Genomic DNA, 19847 nt, shown 5'->3' with positions numbered 1-19847 from the left:
ACTGAAATTAAGCAATATAAGCACTGCAAATGCTTCCTGAAGCAAAATAAACTTTAATTACTCTCTTTTTAACCGACACACCTTTTGCGGAAACTTACATAAATCATAACATTAAAAGAAGTTTTTAAAAACTGATATTTTATTTTTTAAACAAGGTGAAAACACATATGTAACTATGGAAATTCGATCATATGTAGATTAATTGATAAAACATTTTAAAATACGGGGTAACTGACCCCCCCCCCCCTTTTTTATTTACTTGTCGAGATTGAGTGGTAGGTTTGCACCCTTCACAATAAATGATGCTATGTGCGTGCACTGGGATCTGCTGGATGATTGCTCGTACTCTGATTCCCTTAAAAGTCCCTTGAACAGTAAAGTGTCTCTGTTTAATGGCGTAGAAGCGCCAAAACAAATAGGCCTGACTAAAAAGTGGTAAAACAATGCCAATTGAAGGCGCCCCCTTGCAGGATTAAAACATCAACCTACGACATAAAACGTACTTATAAAATTGACATCTAATTTGAAGGCGCCTAAACAAGGACGACTCTGGAGTAGTTTGACACAGAAAGATTTCGGCGCAGGTTCTTACAAATATAATGAAGGTGTCCATTTTAAAGTATTATGTATTAAAGAAGTTTCAGCATGACCATGTAATGTTAAAGTATCAGCACGTAATGTTAAAGTACCATCATGTGATATTGAAATACCAGCACGTAATGTTAAAGTACCATGGCCATCATGTAATGTTGAAGTATCAGCACATAATGTTACAATACCATCATGTAATGTTAAAGTATCAGCACGTAATGTTGAAATACCATCATGTAATGTTGAAATACCATCATGTAATGTAAAAGTAATAGCATGAAATGTTGAAGTACCATCATGTAATGTTGAAGTACCACCATGTAATGTTAAAGTATCAGCATGTAATATTGAAGTACCATCATGTAATGTTGAAGTACCATCATGTAATGTTGAAGTATAAGACAGTATGTAATGTTAAAGTATCATCATATTACATGTATGAAGACTATCTACATAAGGCAGTTGAGGCGTTCCATATGTTAGCTTCTAATCATCTGCCTTTATAATGGTACTTTAACATTACGTGCTGATACTTCAACATTACATGATGGTACTTTAACATTACGTGCTGATACTTCAACATTACATGATGGTACTTTAACATTACGTGCTGATACTTCAACATTACATGATGGTACTTTAACATTACGTGCTGATACTTCAACATTACATGATGGTACTTTAACATTACGTGCTGATACTTTAATATTATATGCTGATACTTCTTCATTACATGATGGTACTTCATTATGCGGGGGTTCTAAAAATAGGGAGACGTCGCCTCGGGATCGAAATACGCTAAAACTCTGAACACGTAAATGCCTCAGGTTGCACAACACTATTAATTTTACTATATATTCTTACCAAAATGACGCAACTTTAGATACGGGTAGCAAGTTTAAAACAAACTTCTGGGAAAATTCCTCTTTACAACTTTTAAAACAATTGTTTCTAATCAATTTAGTAGCAAAAAACACACAGCCATCCACAAAGGCACGAGAGTTTGTTTACATCAAAGTTACACATGTGCTTGAAAATCATGTCCGAGCCCTTTCACCCCCCCCCCCCCCTGCCTAAACAACTGGCATCAACAATTCAAGTGACCTCGTATTTTTACAAAGGTGGGAAAATCAGGCATTTTACACGTTGTTTTTTTATCTCATAAAAAAGTACAGTCCCTGTCGCTGGCGGAAAACTCCTAAAAACGAAGGGGAATTCGGGAATTATTTTCACTCAGCCATGTTTTGACGTGAACCTTCGAAAAAATAGTGTTGTGATACCTAAGTAATCTATTATTTTACACTCGCAAAAATAAAATCTGAAAACACAAAAACATTTATTGTGGAACACATGTGGAAAGTTTTACTGAATTCTGTAGCTATATCAAAAAGTTATGAGCGATTATTAAAACCATGGTGCTCGCGGTAGCCTCTGATTTATGAAAATATGTTCAAAGTTATACTGTATGTAATTTCACGGCGAGTTAATTTTGAATGATTTTCTTGGTTCTAATTTATGCAAATATTCATGTCTATTCACAAGACATAGCAAACTTGTTTATATCATGACCACCCGAGAATATATACATGTACAAGTTTAGGAAACCCTGCCTTTTGGGGGAGGGGTTGAAAAACTGCCGTTATATTATTCAATTTTAAAGAATTGGCGTGCATTTTCATATAAATTAGCATTGTCGGGTTCTAATAAAACTAATTCGGGTGCTGAATCATAGCTAAATTCATGTTTCACTTTAATATTGGCGTTTTAGGGGCATAATTTTTATAGATTCTGTATACCATACAAGCGTCTAAATAACTCATTTTACACAAAATTCGTATTACATAGAAGCTTTTTTGGTTTACGACGATAAAACCAACTTTCTGGATAAGCTGCTGTATAATTTTGGGCCAGTTTGGACGGTCCGATACACAATAATCGGGTCGCTGTTTGATGTTCTACGAAATTTCAGAGGAAATCTGGGTTAATTTTGTATGCGCCATTGACAGCAAAATAAGAGGTGCCGGACACAAAGGCTCATTGTTGGTGATTTCTAATCTACACACATCGATAGAACGCCAAAAACCTCCACTTTATGACTTAAAACACATCATAACAATTTTCCTTTGTAGAGGTTTAGAGTATATATGCTGTAAAGTTTTTAAGACTGGGCTGTTTCTGTGTTTCAGATAGGATTAAGGTACACTGAGACTAATTTAGATCTAGATACTCAACAAATGCTACTATTTGATTAATTAAATAAGTGACTTTTGAAAGGGTTATTTTAATTTTTAAAAAATAGTTGCTTGGTGAGACCATTGGGGCTCAGCGCATAAAAATCAGGGGGAACAAAAGTCCCAAAGGGGATTTTTGGTCTTAAAATGTGCATTCAGAACCCAATCTTTTGGCGCTCGATCAGAGTAGACTGCTAAAAATATATTAATAGAACCTAAACAAAGACTTCTGTCATTTATGTTAGATTAGACTTATGGGAATTGATGGGCTCTCCCTGGAGATCCACATGTAGGAATGGGCAATGTATGCACTGATTTGTTCAACAGTACAGTTACTGCTAAAATCAGACTCAACAGCACTAAATGCAGTGCTCTATCCTTTGCATGAATGGGGCCATGATCTTATAAGCTGTATGTGTGGTTGTCAAATGCCTGAATTCATTGCACCCAAACAAATCCTGTTTGTTCCGACATTATTTTCATTCAGTAGAGTACCTCTCTTATGAGCTGTACTGTGTACTTCTTCAGTGCCAACATTTTTTTTTTACTTACTTACTTTAACATTATGTGCCGATACTTCAACATCACATGATGGCCATGGTACTTAACATTACGTTGAAGTATCAACATGTAATGTCAAAGTATCATATAATATTAAAGAAGTTTCAGCATGAACATGTAATGTTAGGGTATCAACACGTAATGTTAAAGTACCATCACGTAATGTTGAAATATCAGACCATAATGTTAAAGTACCATGGCTATCATGTAATGTTGAAGTATCAGCACGTAATGTTAAAGTACCATCATGTAATGTTAAAGTATTAGCTTGTAATGTTGAAGTACCATCATGTAATGTTAAAGTATCAGCATGTAATGTTGAAGTACCATCATGTAATGTTGAAGTACCATCACGTAATGTTAAAGTATCTGCATGTAATGTTGAAATACCATCATGTAATGTAAAAGTAATAGCATGAAATGTTGAAGTACCATCATGTAATGTGGAAGTACCATCATGTAATATTGAAGTATCAGTACGTAATGTTAAAGTATCATCATATTATGAAGACTATCTACATAAGGCAGTTGAGGCGTTCCATACATATGCATACAAAAGATCCATGGAATGGATTGTATATATTAGCCAATCAAAAGGCTTTGAGATTAACCAATATCATAAGTGTTAACATTATTTGCATAAAGAAAATCTCAAAAACAACCCCTGTTCACAATTTAATGCGCAGAAACATAAACCTACATACCTCTTTATCTCATTAAAGTGTGAATGTCACAAAAGTTTTGCTACAATAATGACTGTTTCTGGAATTGAAACCACCGTTTCATTTCCAGATAGAGGAATTATTGCATGATAAGTAGTCCAACAAATATAACTTAACAGTTTCTTTATTGTTTTGTTGGACTATGCTATAATAAATTGAAATCAAATGTTTTCAAGCGGCTGATGATTCTGTATCTATCTTTTTTCTGAAATATCTAAAATGTAAGTTGCGAGTATTTGAAACTGATCACGTTGATCATTAATGCATCTTTAATATTGTAGTAGTAAAATGGCATACAGCAAATGCAGTTTGATACAGACTAGCTTCCTTGAAGTATGGTCGTCATTGCAAGTTTGCTGTGCAGAAAACGGATGTAAAGGAGAGGTATAGCCCCTAGATACATGTGTATAAACAAAATTTTCTAAAAAAGAATATGAAGAGTCAAGGTAAAATCAGATGGAAAATCCTTCTCTCTCTCTCTCTATCTCTCTCTCTATCTCACAAGGAAAAGGTTATTTTCATTTCAGCACTTACCACGTCAGCTTATGCATTCAATATGTTTAAACTGAAATTGAAATCATTTTGCAGGTTTTTTTCAAATTTTTCTTTTGCGGCCATTCTGCTTGTGGAGGTTGTCTTTTTAAAAGCCTGCATGAAAATTCCACAGCAAATTCTGATATTTTGTGTCCAGGATGCTTACATAAAAACACGAGTGAATATCGCATAGTTTATTATGTGACATATCAGGATTTTCTGAAGAAACAAACAAAATTTGTAAGTTACTGTAATGATTTTTTCTGACTGAATAAATAAATAAGATCACGACCATAACTAATGTCCTGATATTATTATTTTTGTAGAACTTCTGTACCAGTTGCTTTCGCCAAAAGGTAAAAGATGCTTTAGCTAAAAATTATTATCAAATATTATATCTGCAATGAATGAAGGTTATAAGACCAAAAGAAAAAGTTAAAAAATGGTTACACATACATGTAAATAGAAACCTTATCTAAAAAAATGATTGCGTACCATTTATTAAAAAAATCGCTTTTCGGGTCCAGACAGCATTTATAAATGATCAATTTGGAAATCCAAGACGAATCCACATGTGTTTAAACGTATTATGCCGTTGTCATATTTTTGAAATTGAAAAAAATGCGTTGTTCGGACCCCCCCCCCCCCAAAAATCGCTTTTCGGGTCCAGACAGCATTTATAAATGATCAATTTGGAAATCCAAGACGAATCCACATGTGTTTAAACGTATTATGCCGTTGTCATATTTTTGAAATTGAAAAAAATGCGTTGTTCGGACCCCCCCCCCCCCCCCCCCAAAAAAAGATTAAATAAATATACTTGTATGTCCTATGCAAATCCTATGCAAATTTCCTAGCTACATGTATGGATATTCAAACGATTCAGCCGACCCTCAGAAACTTCCCGAGAGATCTACAATTGGCTGATGAAAACTTGTCAAAACCATCTATCTGCTTTTTTAGATTTATTAAATTCAATCAAAATACCATCGGTTGTGTCATAATCCATTCATTCTTATCAACAGGCTATCTATCGTGCACCGTGCAAACATCTGCTGTGTGAGCCTTGTTTAACTTCCCTCTGCAATTTAAAACCCCAACCATGTAATGTCAAGGGATGTGATTTCATCTACTCAAGTGATGTTGTGAAAAAAGCGTTGGAAAATGCATCTGAAATGGAGGTAAAAATTACAAAGGGAACTAAATAAAATCTATACTCTTAAGACAGTTTGTACCTCAGCTTGGCGTTACAGCGGTTCACTCAGGATTTGACCTGATTGATCGGCCGCACGACCAAGATACATGTATAGAAAACTGTTATAAATTCAAGCAAACATTTAATATGAAGAAGAAGTAGTTTGATTGGTAGTCCCTTTTGAAGTTTTAGATGTTAGGGTCCTTTTTATTTGGTCTCGTGATCATGTCACCCAATCACTATTTCTATCAGTTTTCGTCCATCGTCATGCGACGTACGTTGACATTTAAAAATTTTCAGTTTCTTCTTTCAAAGTACAATAATTATTTTGCCCAAATGTTTTGTGTGATCCCATGTTAGTTTACTTAATATGCAATGACAAGAGAAGTAACTCTTGTTTATGTTTTACTTATCTCCCCCTAAGGGAGCTCTTCATCCTGTAAAGTTACTTTTAGTGAATGAGTTGAATAAAGCACATGGTCTAACAATGGTAGCAGAGCGTGGTTGAAAGAAAATTGGTGATTCCTAGTGTTAGAAACAGTGTAAGCGAGGTGTGACAATTAATTACTTGTTATTCAGAGTTTGATAAATGTGAAAAACAGTGGTGTTAATGGACTGAGAAGATGTCAACAAAAATCAACCCCCCTTTGTACAATCCTAAAATCAAAAGTTATGAACTCTTCAAGCAAGAACTTTTAGCATGGAAAGAGGTCACTGAGTTAGATAAAAAGAAACAAGGTGTTGCTATAGCATTGTCTCTTCCTGAAAATGATGAGTCCCAGATAAGAGAAAAAGTGTTTGATCAGCTGAATTTGGAGGATCTCAAAAAAGAGACAGGTTTGAAAACATTGATAGAATTTTTGGACAAACATTTGGCCAAAGATGATTTAGCAGATAGCTTAGAGAAATTTGAAGACTTTGAAGATTTTAAAAGGTCTGATGGACAATCTGTCAATGAATACATTTCCATTTTTGATGCTAAATACAGAAAAATTGAGAAGAAAAATATGAAATTACCTCCAGAGATTTTAGCATTCAAATTACTCAAAAGATCACAAATTAGCAAAGAAGAAAGAATGATTGTTTTTGACAGGAATGAATTTTGAAAATAAAGAAACTCTGTATGAGGAAGCTAAGAAATCCCTTAAAAAATTCAAAGGTGAAACTTGTGAAGGACATTCTTCTTCTACACCAATGTCCATTAAACTTGAACCAGCATTCCTTGCAGAGAACGAAGAAGCGCTGATGGCAGCTGGATATGCTAGAATGAGGAACAACACATTTTATCGAGGAGGGGGAAGAAGTGAGCAGATGCGGGGCAGAGGATTTCAAAGTGGCCAAAGTCGAGGCTTTTATCGAGGTCAGCATGGGGGACAATCACGTGCAGGCAGTTCAGCAGTTAAAAAGAGTATGAATCCGTCAGGACCAGATGGAAATGTGTTGACATGCAAGTCTTGCGGGTCATATAGACATCTGATGGCAGCATGTCCTCATAGTTGGGAAAATATGGCAAAAGTAAATGCATGTTCAACTGAAGAAGAAGAATTCGTACTGTTTACAGGTTACCAACCAAAGGAAATAAGACACCTGGGGATGGAAGCTAGAAATTGTGCAGTCCTAGACAGTGCCTGCAATAGTACTGTGTGTGGTAGTGCATGGATCAACACATACATCGATTCACTCAATGGTTTGGACAAAAATAGAGTTAAGAAAACTGAAGGCAGAAAAATGTTTAAGTTTGGAGGGGGGACTCGTCTGAAATCTGAAGGAGAATTTGCAATTCCAGCTCGTATAGCAGGGAAAGATGTGACCATAATAACTGATGTTGTTGATTCAGACATTCCGTTGCTGTTGTCAAGAACGGCTATGAAAACTGCTGGTGTGAAGTTGAACTTAGAGGATGACACAGCGGAGATTTTAGGGAAAACAATGAACCTTAATGTGACCTCTTCTGGACACTATTGTATTCCAATAGATAAAGCAGAAATGATACCTGTTGAGGAAGTTTGCTCAGTCAGGATTGATGATGTAGACCCAAAAAAGAGATACTCAACTCTGTTAAAACTGCACCGACAGTTTGCGCACCCACCAAAGAAACGACTAGTATCCCTCTTACAGGATGCGGGTGCTTGGCGAGACAACTTTGACGAGGATCTTGAAAAAATAGAAGAGAGATGTGATGTGTGCAAGACCTATGCAAGAACCCCTTCACGGCCTGTTGTGTCATTTCCAATGGCGACTTACTTTAATGAGAAGGTGGCCATGGATCTGAAGTACTGGAGAGGAAAGTGGATCTTACATTTGATTAACATGTGGTCCAGATACACAATTTCCATTTTTATCCAGAGGAAAAAGACAACTGATGTCATTGATAAAATCATGTCTCACTGGATAGGGATATTTGGTGTTATGGGTGCAATTATGACAGATAATGGAGGAGAATTTAACTCTGACGAAATGCGAGAAGTGGCATCAATTTTGAACGTCAAAGTGTGCACATCCGCAGGTGAAAGCCCATTTCAGAACGGCTTGTGTGAACGAGTGCACTCCGTAACGGATATGATGCTAACAAAATTGGAACAGGACTACAAAGATGTAAATGAGCAGAGCTTGTTGTGCTGGGCTAACATGGCAAGGAATGTATTACAGATGTGGAACGGCTTTAGTAGCCACCAGCTTGTGTTTGGATGGAACCCCAATCTACCCAACATTATGACAGACAAGTTACCAGCTTTAGAAGGCCGTACAGTGAGTGAGACTTTTGCTAAACATCTGAATTTACTGCACAGCACCAGACGAGCATACATAGAGGCAGAAGCTGATGAGAGAATCAGACGGGCATTACTGAACAAAGTGAGGGCAGCTGAACAATGTTATGAAAATGGAGATTTGGTGTACTACAAGCGTGAGGGTAGAGACAGATGGCTTGGACCTGGTAGAGTTGTGTTTCAGGATGGAAAAGTTGTTTTTGTTCGCCATGGGGGAGTTTTTGTTCGAGTGTCCCCTAACAGATTACAAAAAGCAACCGCAGGCTGTACTCAAGTAGAAGAGAAGATATCAGACACTGAAACTACAGGCACAAATAAAGAAAGAACACCACACCAAGGAAAAGCAAGTGAAAAGCAACTTAAAAAGTGTACAGTTTCTGAATACCTGTCAGAGAACAAAGAGGAACAGAAGTTACCTTTACCTCCTCAACGCAGTTTTGCACTAAAAACAAATGACAACATTCAGTATAAGATGGGATCGGAGGATGAAAATTGGATAAAGGCAACAATTCTTGGCAGAGCAGGCAAAGCTTCTGGTAATAACAGAAATTGGTATAATGTAAAAGATGTTGAGAGTGAAGAACAAAAGAGCATAGACCTAAGTAGGCTCCCTTGGGAAAGAATCAGCGATGAATGTGTTAATTCTACAACATGTGAAAATACAAGCTGTGACAATATATCCCTAGCTAAACAAAATGAACTAGAGAAGCTCAAAAACTTTGACACATACACTGAAGTTCTGGATGAAGGACAAAATAGACTATCTACAAGATGGGTTATCACTTCAAAAGAAGAACAAGTAAGAGCAAGACTTGTAGCACGTGGATTTGAGGAGGAATTTGATATTCCAAGAGACAGTCCGACAGTTGGAAAAGGGGGTCTTAAGATATTTTTGACAATAACAGCAAGTAAATTCTGGGATGTCAAAACCACAGACATTAAGTCAGCTTTTTTACAAGGAAAAAAACTTGATAGAGATGTTTATCTTCAACCTCCAAAGGAAAGTATCACTCCTGTAGGAATGATATGGAAGTTAAAACACTGTCTTTATGGACTGAAAGATGGTGCTAGACAGTTTTACTTAAGTGTTAAAGAAGAACTTGATAAACTCGGCTTTGAACAGTGTAGCGTAGACCCGGCTCTCTTCTGCTATAGAAAGGATGGAAGGCTTCATGGAGTCATCTGCTCTCATGTTGATGATTTTCTCCATGCTGGGGACGAAATCTTTGAGGGGCAGATTTGCAGGTTTCGAGAGAGGTTTTCAGCAGGAAAAATTGCTGAATGCCAATTTCCATATATTGGTTTCTACGTTAAGCAAACTCAAGAAGGGATAGAACTGGATCACACTAGTTACATGGAGAAGTTACAAAGTATAGAGATTGATCCCCTGAGAGCATATCAGAAGGAAAGTCAGCTAAGCACTGAAGAACAGACTGCATACAGACAGATCATAGGGCAGATCAATTGGGCAGTGCAGGGGTCAAGACCAGACCTTGCATTTGAAATGATAGACATGAGCACTAAGCTGAGAAGTGGAACCATGGCAGACTTAATCAGAGCAACGAAAACCATAAATAGGCTTAAAGACTTCAAAAGTATTCTGAGATTTCCAGCTTTAGATCTCACTTCAGTGAAGATAATGACATTTACCGATGCATCTCTAGGAAACCTGAATGATGGAGTGGGAAGTACTCAAGGAGTCATTATCTGGATTATGGATAGACAAGGGAAATGCTGTCCCCTTTTCTGGCAGGCTAAAAAGATAAGAAGAGTTGTCCGCTCCACGCTAGCAGCAGAGGCGCTTAGTCTACAAGAAGGACTGGAGGCAAGTTTTTACTATCGACACATGTTAGAGGAAATTTTAGGAGTCCCCAGCAAATCCATTGAAATTTATGCATTTATAGACAATAAGAGTGTGATAGAATCTGTGCATTCGACAAAACTGGTGGAGGACAGGAGACTTCGTATTGATATCGCTGCATTGACTGAAGCAGTTACTGAAGGAGATGTGAGGAAAATTCAGTGGTGTTCTGGACAAAAACAGCTCGCAAATTGCCTAACAAAAGCAGGAGCAAATGGTTTATGTGTTTTGAAGATTCTTCAGACAGGACGGATGTTGCCAGACTTTGTGTTTTAAATGGACAGAATTACTGTTATTCTTAAACCAGACACATTCTAATTAATTCTGAACTTTTGTCATTTTTAGTTTTGTTTACCTGTACATTATGCTCAAAAAAGAGAAAAGTATAATTAATGTTAGTTTACTTAATATGCAATGACAAGAGAAGTAACTCTTGTTTATGTTTTACTTATCTCCCCCTAAGGGAGCTCTTCATCCTGTAAAGTTACTTTTAGTGAATGAGTTGAATAAAGCACATGGTCTAACATCCCATCCCCAAGCTGGGGTCATATTTTGGGGATAAATCTGTAAATATTTGTGCATTTTTAATCTTCTTCAAAGTTTGATATTCAGCATACTAACTACATGTACATGTAAGAACTTGGTTATAATGAGCAAGGTAGTCTCTACCAATGCTGGTAAATAGTCCAAGGACCAGGGTTTCTAGTTTTAGGGTAGGGCTCTAGTGGTCTAAAGTAAACTTTAAAACTCTTTCACTTCAGCATCTATCAAGAAAACTAAGTGCATGATAAATATTATGCCTCTAAGTTACAATACTCGGCCGGTCACCGTTGACTGGTGGTAATCAGTGATGTGAGCGATGCCCCAACATCGGCCAAGCAGCCGTGAACACATCTGTCACAGTAACAGGCATCGTCCAGTGGCCGTGCATACTCCCGCCGATGACATTAAGATCAATTCTATTTAAGAATCAAAGATTTATAAAAGGGTCTGGCCACGCATAGTCACCAATTTTCTTTATATTTCATACATGGACACACCTACGTGTAAAACACAAAAAAACCACTAAAATTTGGTTGCTGGGGGTAACTGTTGCCACGGTAATCAAAGCTAAAGATGGAAAAATAGCAAAACTACCTACTTTAAAGCAAAATTAGAGGGTTTTGCCTACTAATGTATACTTTCAAAGACATAAAACAGCCTTTGTCCTATTTTCAATTCTTTCATTATATCAGATAATTGATGGAGAAACCAATAATTTTAAAATGTTTCCATGGAAACCGTAAAAAAGTTTTGAAATCATTTTTGCGTTTTTTAATGAGCCGAAATGGGAAAATGTTAAATTTTTACATCCATGTCAATGTCCCTACAATATATATTTTATTATGAAAATTAACATTTGTTGCTATGGCAACAAGGCAAAGAAATAGGGAAAAATGAGAAATTGAAGATGATTTTGATATGCTTTATTTCCTGATTTTAGAAATTTTTGGCAATTGTTTTAGTTGGCGCATGTAAAAGTATATCTAAATGTTCATCATATACCACAAATAGCTCTGTTATGCAACAGAGAAGTGTTGTTCCTTTGGAAAATCAAGTTGCGTAAAAAATCACACAGAAATTCTTACTTTTTGAATAGTCCAAAGCAACGGCAGTTATTTTTTTTAGAAAATTTCAGAAGATTTTAAAGATTTTTTTCAAGTGTCATTAAAGTTAGGGACATACTTTATCTTTTCTCATCAATTAATGTTATATATTTATTCATTATTAGTGAATAATATTAATTCAAAGATGCCTAAATATATATAATTTTCCTTATTTTTAAGCTTGTTACCATAGCAATGGTTTTCAATATTCATGACTAAATTCTTAATTGCATAATCATAATAGTGTTTAACAAAAAATCAAAGGTTTGCCCTTTTTATTCGATTTAAAACGGATTTTAAAATTTCTGTTTAGTAACCATGGAAACGTTCTAAAAATATGCGTTTCTCCATGAATTCTTTTCTTTTTTTTGAAAAATGACAACTATTTTTAATAATATATTCTACTATGGAAACCCCAAGTTGTGCACATTACCCACAATATGTCTTCAAATGGGTGGGGGGGGGGGAGCGTAGTAGTAGTAAATAACTTCAATTTCCCTCCTCATTTCCTTTTTCCTTTTCCTATATCAATTTTTTACATGCTCCTTCAAAAAAAGGGGGGGGGGGCAACTCCATGTTAATTCAATTTCTTTGTAAATTTTAAAAAAATTGTTGCTGCGATAAAAAGTGGGGGGCCAGGCCCCCCGGCCCCCCCCCCCCCCCCCCCGATGATATGTGCCTGAATATTATCGGCGGGAGTATGCACGGCCTATGTACGATGCCTGTTGCTGTGGCAGATGTGTTAACGACTACATGGCCAATAAGGAGCGATGATGGGGCATCGCTCACATCAGCGATTACCACCGATTACCACCGGTCTACGGTGACCGTCCGAGTAATGTGACTAAGGAATAATATGACTGATACTTAAAGCAGCTTATGTAATTTTTTTCTGTAATGATCGCTTCCTTCATAACCCGCATGAATCATCAAAGAGAGCGTTTTATTGTTTATATTTACATCTCTTCTTTTAACTAATTAGTAAATTAAAAAAGTAAGGAAAAAATCTCTCAATTACTGTTAACGTACATAAGTACGTTAGCTAAAAATAACAGCCAAATCGTCTCCTGTTAGACTGAGAGTCTGACATCATCATGATTATTTTGTGCAGTCCGTGATTTTTCTTATTTCACTGTAGGTTACATGTACGACCAATCGATAAAAAGGGCGTGTCGATTTCAGTCCTGTCAGATTCCTGTCAGTTTCAGCTGCTGTAGATTTCGACCAATCGATAAACGGGGCGTGTAGATTTCAGTCTGGTCGTTTCTATAGAGCTATGAATTGGTTATAAGTTTCCTTAAGAAGTAGAGGGAGATGTAAATATAATAATTTTAAAGTTTTCTTTAATGTTTTATAGGCGGCGGAAAGGGTAAAAAGACGTTATGCAAAACAAAGAACTAATTTTTAAAACCATTATAAAATACTAAACAGACCAGCTGATAACAATTTGTTGATAAATAAACTTAATAAATTAATTGATCAATAAATTGCCATTCTATATATTTAAGAAATAAAGTACGAGTTATCGTGAATGTTGCAGAAAAACTTCCGAGGTCGAAAAATGTTGTTTTGAAATATAAAAGCCGAGGCTTTTATACTGCAAGATTCACGAAAACAATTACTTTATTTTTATTCTACTAACAGCCAAGTATTTCTACAGATCGTTTCTCTTATAGAGAGACGATGTAGGTCATTTTGACTGCTGTTCTGTGTAACCCAAACGGTTTTGTTAGTAATGTTTAAATGATGTGTATCGATCAAAGGAATCACATGCAGACGACAGACTTTTTCTTAGGATTTTAATACTTTTCACTTATTTATAAAATATCTTTAAATCACATTCCTAATATTTTAAGGGCAATTTAATACGATTATTACTACTACACGTTATATATTTTATGTAAAAACACGCAGTGAAAATGTGCTAGGGAGGTCCTAGGAACAGCCGCATTGATCTCTTAAAAATAAAAATTTGAGGCAATACACATTGTTTTGACTGGAACTAACACGTAAAATTAACATGGTTTTAAAATTTTTACGGTTTGAAGTTGTACTTCCATGATCAGTGCGAGACAAATAGGTATTTCTGATTGATAAATTACTGATGACGTTCGTGGTATATTGGAGAATAATGTCCGCGGCATCTCTTTGATCTCGGCAATAACTGTAGCAGAATAATATTTAAAGGATCGTATCGTACTCAGATGACCGTTTAGGCCCTTGTGCCTCAAGGCATTATATAATTTATTGTGACATAAAGTAGGAACTGGTTTTTAAACTTGACATTATTCATAGTTCATATTATGAATATCTTAGAGCACTGACAATTGTTACATTACACAGTGTACATCATGATCATCGGTATCATACATGTACTAAGATGATTTACTTGCCGATTTGTTTTAGCATTTCGTGCAATTTTACTCGACAATATTATTACATGTTCATATACTATAATTAATTACTGAGACACGAAGGTTGAGTATACAATGTCTATGATATATATACTTTTAAAAACAGATTTATGTTGCATTTTTACTTCTTACTCAAAATATGTACAGTCAATCTCTTTTTAATGAATGACTATATCACACACATTTTTACCGTAGAGCAGCACAGTGTTTGTGCACCCTTTCCGTTTTGCAGTTTAAATACCGGAAAAGAGAATACATGTAAAAAAGAAAAAAGAAAAAAGAAAACATAAAATCATTTGAAATTAAAAATGATTTGATTAATTTTTCGCTTCTTGTAAAGGGATGTTTTCTCAGACGTTCGTGCTAAACTGTTATAATAAGTAAATGCCGCATCACCCTTACACATTTTTTAGTTTAATTCTGAGTTCAGACGCAGTATGACGTGTAAGGTTTTATGGTAGCTAATTTATACACCTGCGGGTACTTTTTTCAATGGCGCGTAATTTTGCAGAATAGCTCCTTTGTATTTCCTGAAAGCTGGTAGAAAGATTCGCAAGGGGTCAATATTCACTCCGATTTTGACGTGAGCTTGTAAAGTTGAAATTAAAGTCGAATAATTCACCAAATAATTTTTTATAGAAGGAGACATTATTTGGGTGTTGAAAAGAGGCGCTATAGGTTGGAGGTTGCAGAATCGTGGCCTGAAGGTTTGGTGCAAATTGTAGAGATAGATAATCTTTGTGATCATAACCTTGTTTAAAATTGATTGTGGACACTGAAGAAAAAAGTTTGAGGGAACACGCTATTGGGGTTTGTCGCATAACTTCTCCTAAACCCAATATTGGCCACACCCCAATTTGTGAAATTTGGGTTTTTGAGAAGTTAGAATTGACGCATTGAATGTGTCACAATAATTAGCCATAACTTTCTAAAGGAACAGGCAGAGTTTTGCTCTTTACGCACAGTGCAGTTAATACTCATCCCCCTTTCTGACAACCATTATAACAGTCTGAATACACTCAAGAAGTTCATTGGTCTTGACAAGATGTGTATATACTTACATAAGTGAGCATAAGGTCAGTCCATTGCTCTGTGTTTCCTCTTTTGGTGGGGCTAATTCTCCAAAATTATACGCGACTAAAAGATCTTGACCTCTACCTGAAAGCAAATCCGAGACCTGGGCCTTTACTGGATATTATTAGCAATTCCGGCTTGGTTGAGTTTTCTCCGGAGCTTTCGGATTGTTGTTGGTTGTAAATGAAAATGACGATACACGTATAGCATTAGTAACTTTTTAAACAATGTTGTCAAATATTCAAGACTCTATCGAAGATGAAATAAACTGTAAGTTTAAAGTGAGGACAACCTTCCCCAAGAACAAGTCAGACACCGACATGCTAACGGTTTTACTTGCCCCTTACCCGATTGTCACTCAGCACATTATAAGTGTTTTTCATTTAAGACTATTACTAAAGACTCATGTCAATCGAAAAAAAAAGTTTTGGTTCTAAAATTTCCTCACGGGTAGTTGATTTTAATTAGTATTTGATTATTTTGTTTGTGCTATTGATGAGAAGACATTGCTTTCAAAATGTTGAAAATTTCCCATTTTATTCAATAATTTTCAAATTATCAGGATAAACACTGAACAGTTTTGTAGTGTGTGTATGCATCTGTAAAATGGTGAGCAATTTTCTTCTGTATTAATGTATTTTGCTGTTTTCATGGCGCTTTTTCCCATCATTTCAGATATGGCAAACGTTTAGACTTACCAGAGAGCCCAAATGTCAGCAGTTTTTATGTGATTCAAAGGTTAAGTAACAGTATAGTATTGCTTTGTATCGTTCACTAATTTGAATTGTTTGAATGCGTGTTCCATTAAAAAAATCAGCATATTTTGATAACTAATCTGTCAATTTACTTAAACAGAAAGCACCCAAACATCTTAATTCTGTTATTTAAAAATTACAATTGTTATTAAACAATCGAAAAATTTACATATACATATCTTAGATAATGAAAAAAATCCTTGATTTAAAGATAAATTGTACCGTTCTTTTGTTTATGTTTACAAGTTGTTTATGTCAATCAAAATTCTACGAAGGTAAATACCTGTTGCAAAGCGCTTATAAATAAGCAAAGAAATACTTAATACAGTAAGATTTTGTTTTCAAATCGAAATGGTTATTTGTGTTATTAATTAAAGTCAACTTATCGGAATAGATGGGCTACGTGATAGGAAAGAAATGAAGTTTTCTATGAGAACAATAAACTCAGTAAAATGTAGCTCATAAACTAAACACATTGGTGAAAAAAGAAACAGGACCTCTACTAAAATATAAATTTTATAAATTGATATGGCTTTCTTACTAATTAACTGATGAAGTTCATTGCATGGGTCATTGTTTCTTTTGTTAGGGGATACATTTTGTGTAAAGTTTTAGGGTTAGAGGAAGATGTATCAATTTAGAAGAATTTTAACATAGATTTTAAATGTGAAAGCTTTTTGTATTTACCTAGATATAATACTTGCATATGTAAATAAGATGTAAATAATCATGCCTGTACATAACTATCTTCTGTTATTGAAGTTTTATCAAAAATCTCTTGTTTCAGGCTGTAGTGGATATTGTGAAATGCGGTCATAAATTTTGTTTATCCTGTTTTTACAAAGCACAAATTATTAAAGCAGGAGGTCGAAAACAGGACAACAAAGTTTATCAAGTCTGTCCAAGTATAGGGTGCAAAAGCACATTTTCCAAACTGTCTGCGCAACGTTTTATGGAAAAAATAGAGGAAATGTTTATAATGGTAAGTAGCTCTTTTAAGTTGATTTATCATATTAACATTAGTGCTATACATCACATTACAGAGAAAAGAATTTTGCTCGATAAAAATGATATTCATTTGTGTCCTTGTAATCGAACATTTAAAGGGATATCGATGCAATTGGACAACACTGCCCGGAACAGTGATATGATTGCCGTTTGGCTGCTGGTAAATAATCGATTTTCTCGAATGTTTATGTTTTAATATGATTTACTTTCGTTACAGTTACCTTGTGCATATATTTTTATTTCTTATAAAAATAATTTGAAAATGTTGTGGTCTCAAGTTGAATTATACATCAAATATTTTTTTAAATTTTAAAATGGGACATGTTGTGTATATGACTTTACGGGGGTGTACTTCGATGAAAGACGAGAAGCAGCGCCCTGTCCCTAAGTACATGTTGCATGAACTATGCTGAATAAAATGTGAACCCAAAACGGAAAAATAGATACATGAATTGATATATTAATATGTATCTCTGAATTTTTGTAATTCAAAAAAAAAAAAAAGGGATTAAAAATTTAGTAACATTTCAATACATTTTTAAATAATATGATGTATTTTTTTTTCATTTTAGACTGCCTCGAATTTAGAAATCAGAATTGATTATTGCAAAGTGTGTTGTAAAAAGAAAAAGGTAACATTTTTGCTGAAATATCGCTATACCTCTAAATGTAAATGGGATACAAGTAATAGCTTTCCAAAAAGCTTGCCTGACTAAACAAAATTATTCAATGGAAGAATGCATGTATCAATTAGGCTAACTTATCAGAAATGAATCTTTAATTTTCGCTGCAGATCAGAAATTTATAAATGGAACGTGCAAATTTAAGACGAAATGTTAGTCTTTTCTTCGATCTAGAACATGTACATATATATCACTTGAAATTCATTTATTTTATTAATTCAATTTTTTAGGAATGCACACATATCATATAGGTGCATGTAAGCTTGAAAGCTGGAGATTAAATAGTTGTTTTTTTTCAAATTGTATTTGTTATATTAATTGCAAAATCAACTGAAAGGCATTTTTTAAAACTTCCAACCTTATGAAATATGAGAGGGTATACAAACACGTATTGTTTTTGAATGTGTGTGGGCAGCTTCATCAAAATCATCTTGACAAGCAATTAAAAAAATGGTGAATTCTCAAATTCACGAAAAAACCCTAACTGTAACTTTAATTCGATTAGAACTCCTTATTTGCAGTTTCATTATTGCATGCTCCTACAAAAGTGGAGGTGGGGGGGGGGGCAAATCCATAATATTTCCATTTATACTATAAAGTTAAGAAAAGTGCCAGCTGTCAAAAAGAGGGGAGGGAGAAACAGCCTCCTTCACCCCAACCCCCGATGCTACGTGCCTGTGATGTAAACACATGGTGTGCTCTGGGGTATTTGCATGATCCCAACGGACTCGTCAACTAATCGGCGCGCAATAACTATGAATGGGACATTTAGGCGCGAAATCCTGCTTTACCGTTCACGCAACGAATGAACTCATCCATTGGCAGAGATCCGGGGGGGGGGGGGGGGGGGGGGTTAGATGCATTTTTTGACATTTGTTTTGTAACAGCTACATACATGTATATTATACTTTGGATCGGATGTTTTGGAAGAAATCTATCGAATTAAGAAACACACTTGATTAGTAATTGTTAAATGTAGTAATGTACATTTAGTAAGACACACGAGTTATGTTCCCTTTTCAAGATTAATGAAATCGCTTAACGAAAATCGGGTCACACCCCGCTTTGGCGATTTAGTTCCTCCAGTAAACATTCCAGCTGTATAAATATATATTTGTTTTACTCCAAACTGATGGCTCTCTTGTAATAATGATAATCCAACACCAATTATTACTTACATTGTACCGTATAAGACAATATGTTACAACTTGTTGCGATGACCCCTCCCCCTTTTTCACCGTTCAAATATGGTGGAATGCTGATCTATTTTTAAATCAGGATTACACACGTGCTCTGCATGGTGACCGTCATTTTTACTTGAAAACTCTTGCTCGCTGTTGTTATTACATGCCATTAAACATTTTCATCAATTATGAACGTAAATGCTGACTTCTTAAACATGCATCGGTTAATCTTTTTTGTGAAATACCATGATATTGCTTGTCCCATTGTCTGCACTGTTTCGTAAATGTACGTTATTTAAGAGATTAACGTTGACATAAAGCGTTTAGCGTATATACGAAGCTTCGCAAAAACGCTTCCTATGATGAATCAAAGTATAGAGAATTTTAAATGCCGGACTAGTTTGATTTGCGCCTGTTTTTGAACAAATAAGACAAATTATATATATTTTAAAGTAATATAGCGATTTTAGTGTTGAATAAAGTAAGCGTTTTACTGACTTTGGAGTTAAGTAACGAAAACGACATATTTAAAAAGCCAATTTTAATCCACCTCCCCTAAAATTTTTCTTGATTGAGATCAATAACATTCCGCTTGTCAATCATTTAGCAAACCATAGCCT

The 19847-nt window shown here is 35.2% G+C and overlaps 1 protein-coding gene across 1 annotated transcript in view; it reads left to right on the top strand.

The window, feature by feature from the left end:
- Positions 1-19847, top strand: part of LOC105343809 (uncharacterized) — a 79081-nt gene that overhangs the window by 5116 nt on the left and 54118 nt on the right. Inside the window, exons 2-8 of the mRNA XM_066070673.1 lie at positions 4387-4489; positions 4694-4879; positions 4966-4995; positions 5665-5820; positions 16273-16335; positions 17140-17334; positions 17933-17992. Of these exons, the coding sequence (XP_065926745.1) occupies positions 4394-4489; positions 4694-4879; positions 4966-4995; positions 5665-5820; positions 16273-16335; positions 17140-17334; positions 17933-17992 (786 nt within the window). The 5' untranslated portion in view covers positions 4387-4393. The remainder of the gene's footprint in view (positions 1-4386; positions 4490-4693; positions 4880-4965; positions 4996-5664; positions 5821-16272; positions 16336-17139; positions 17335-17932; positions 17993-19847) is intronic.

Source organism: Magallana gigas, chromosome 9 (genome assembly GCF_963853765.1).
Source record: "Magallana gigas chromosome 9, xbMagGiga1.1, whole genome shotgun sequence".
NCBI classification, from domain to species: Eukaryota; Metazoa; Mollusca; class Bivalvia; order Ostreida; family Ostreidae; genus Magallana; species Magallana gigas.
This window is presented reverse-complemented; position numbering and strand designations above follow the sequence as displayed.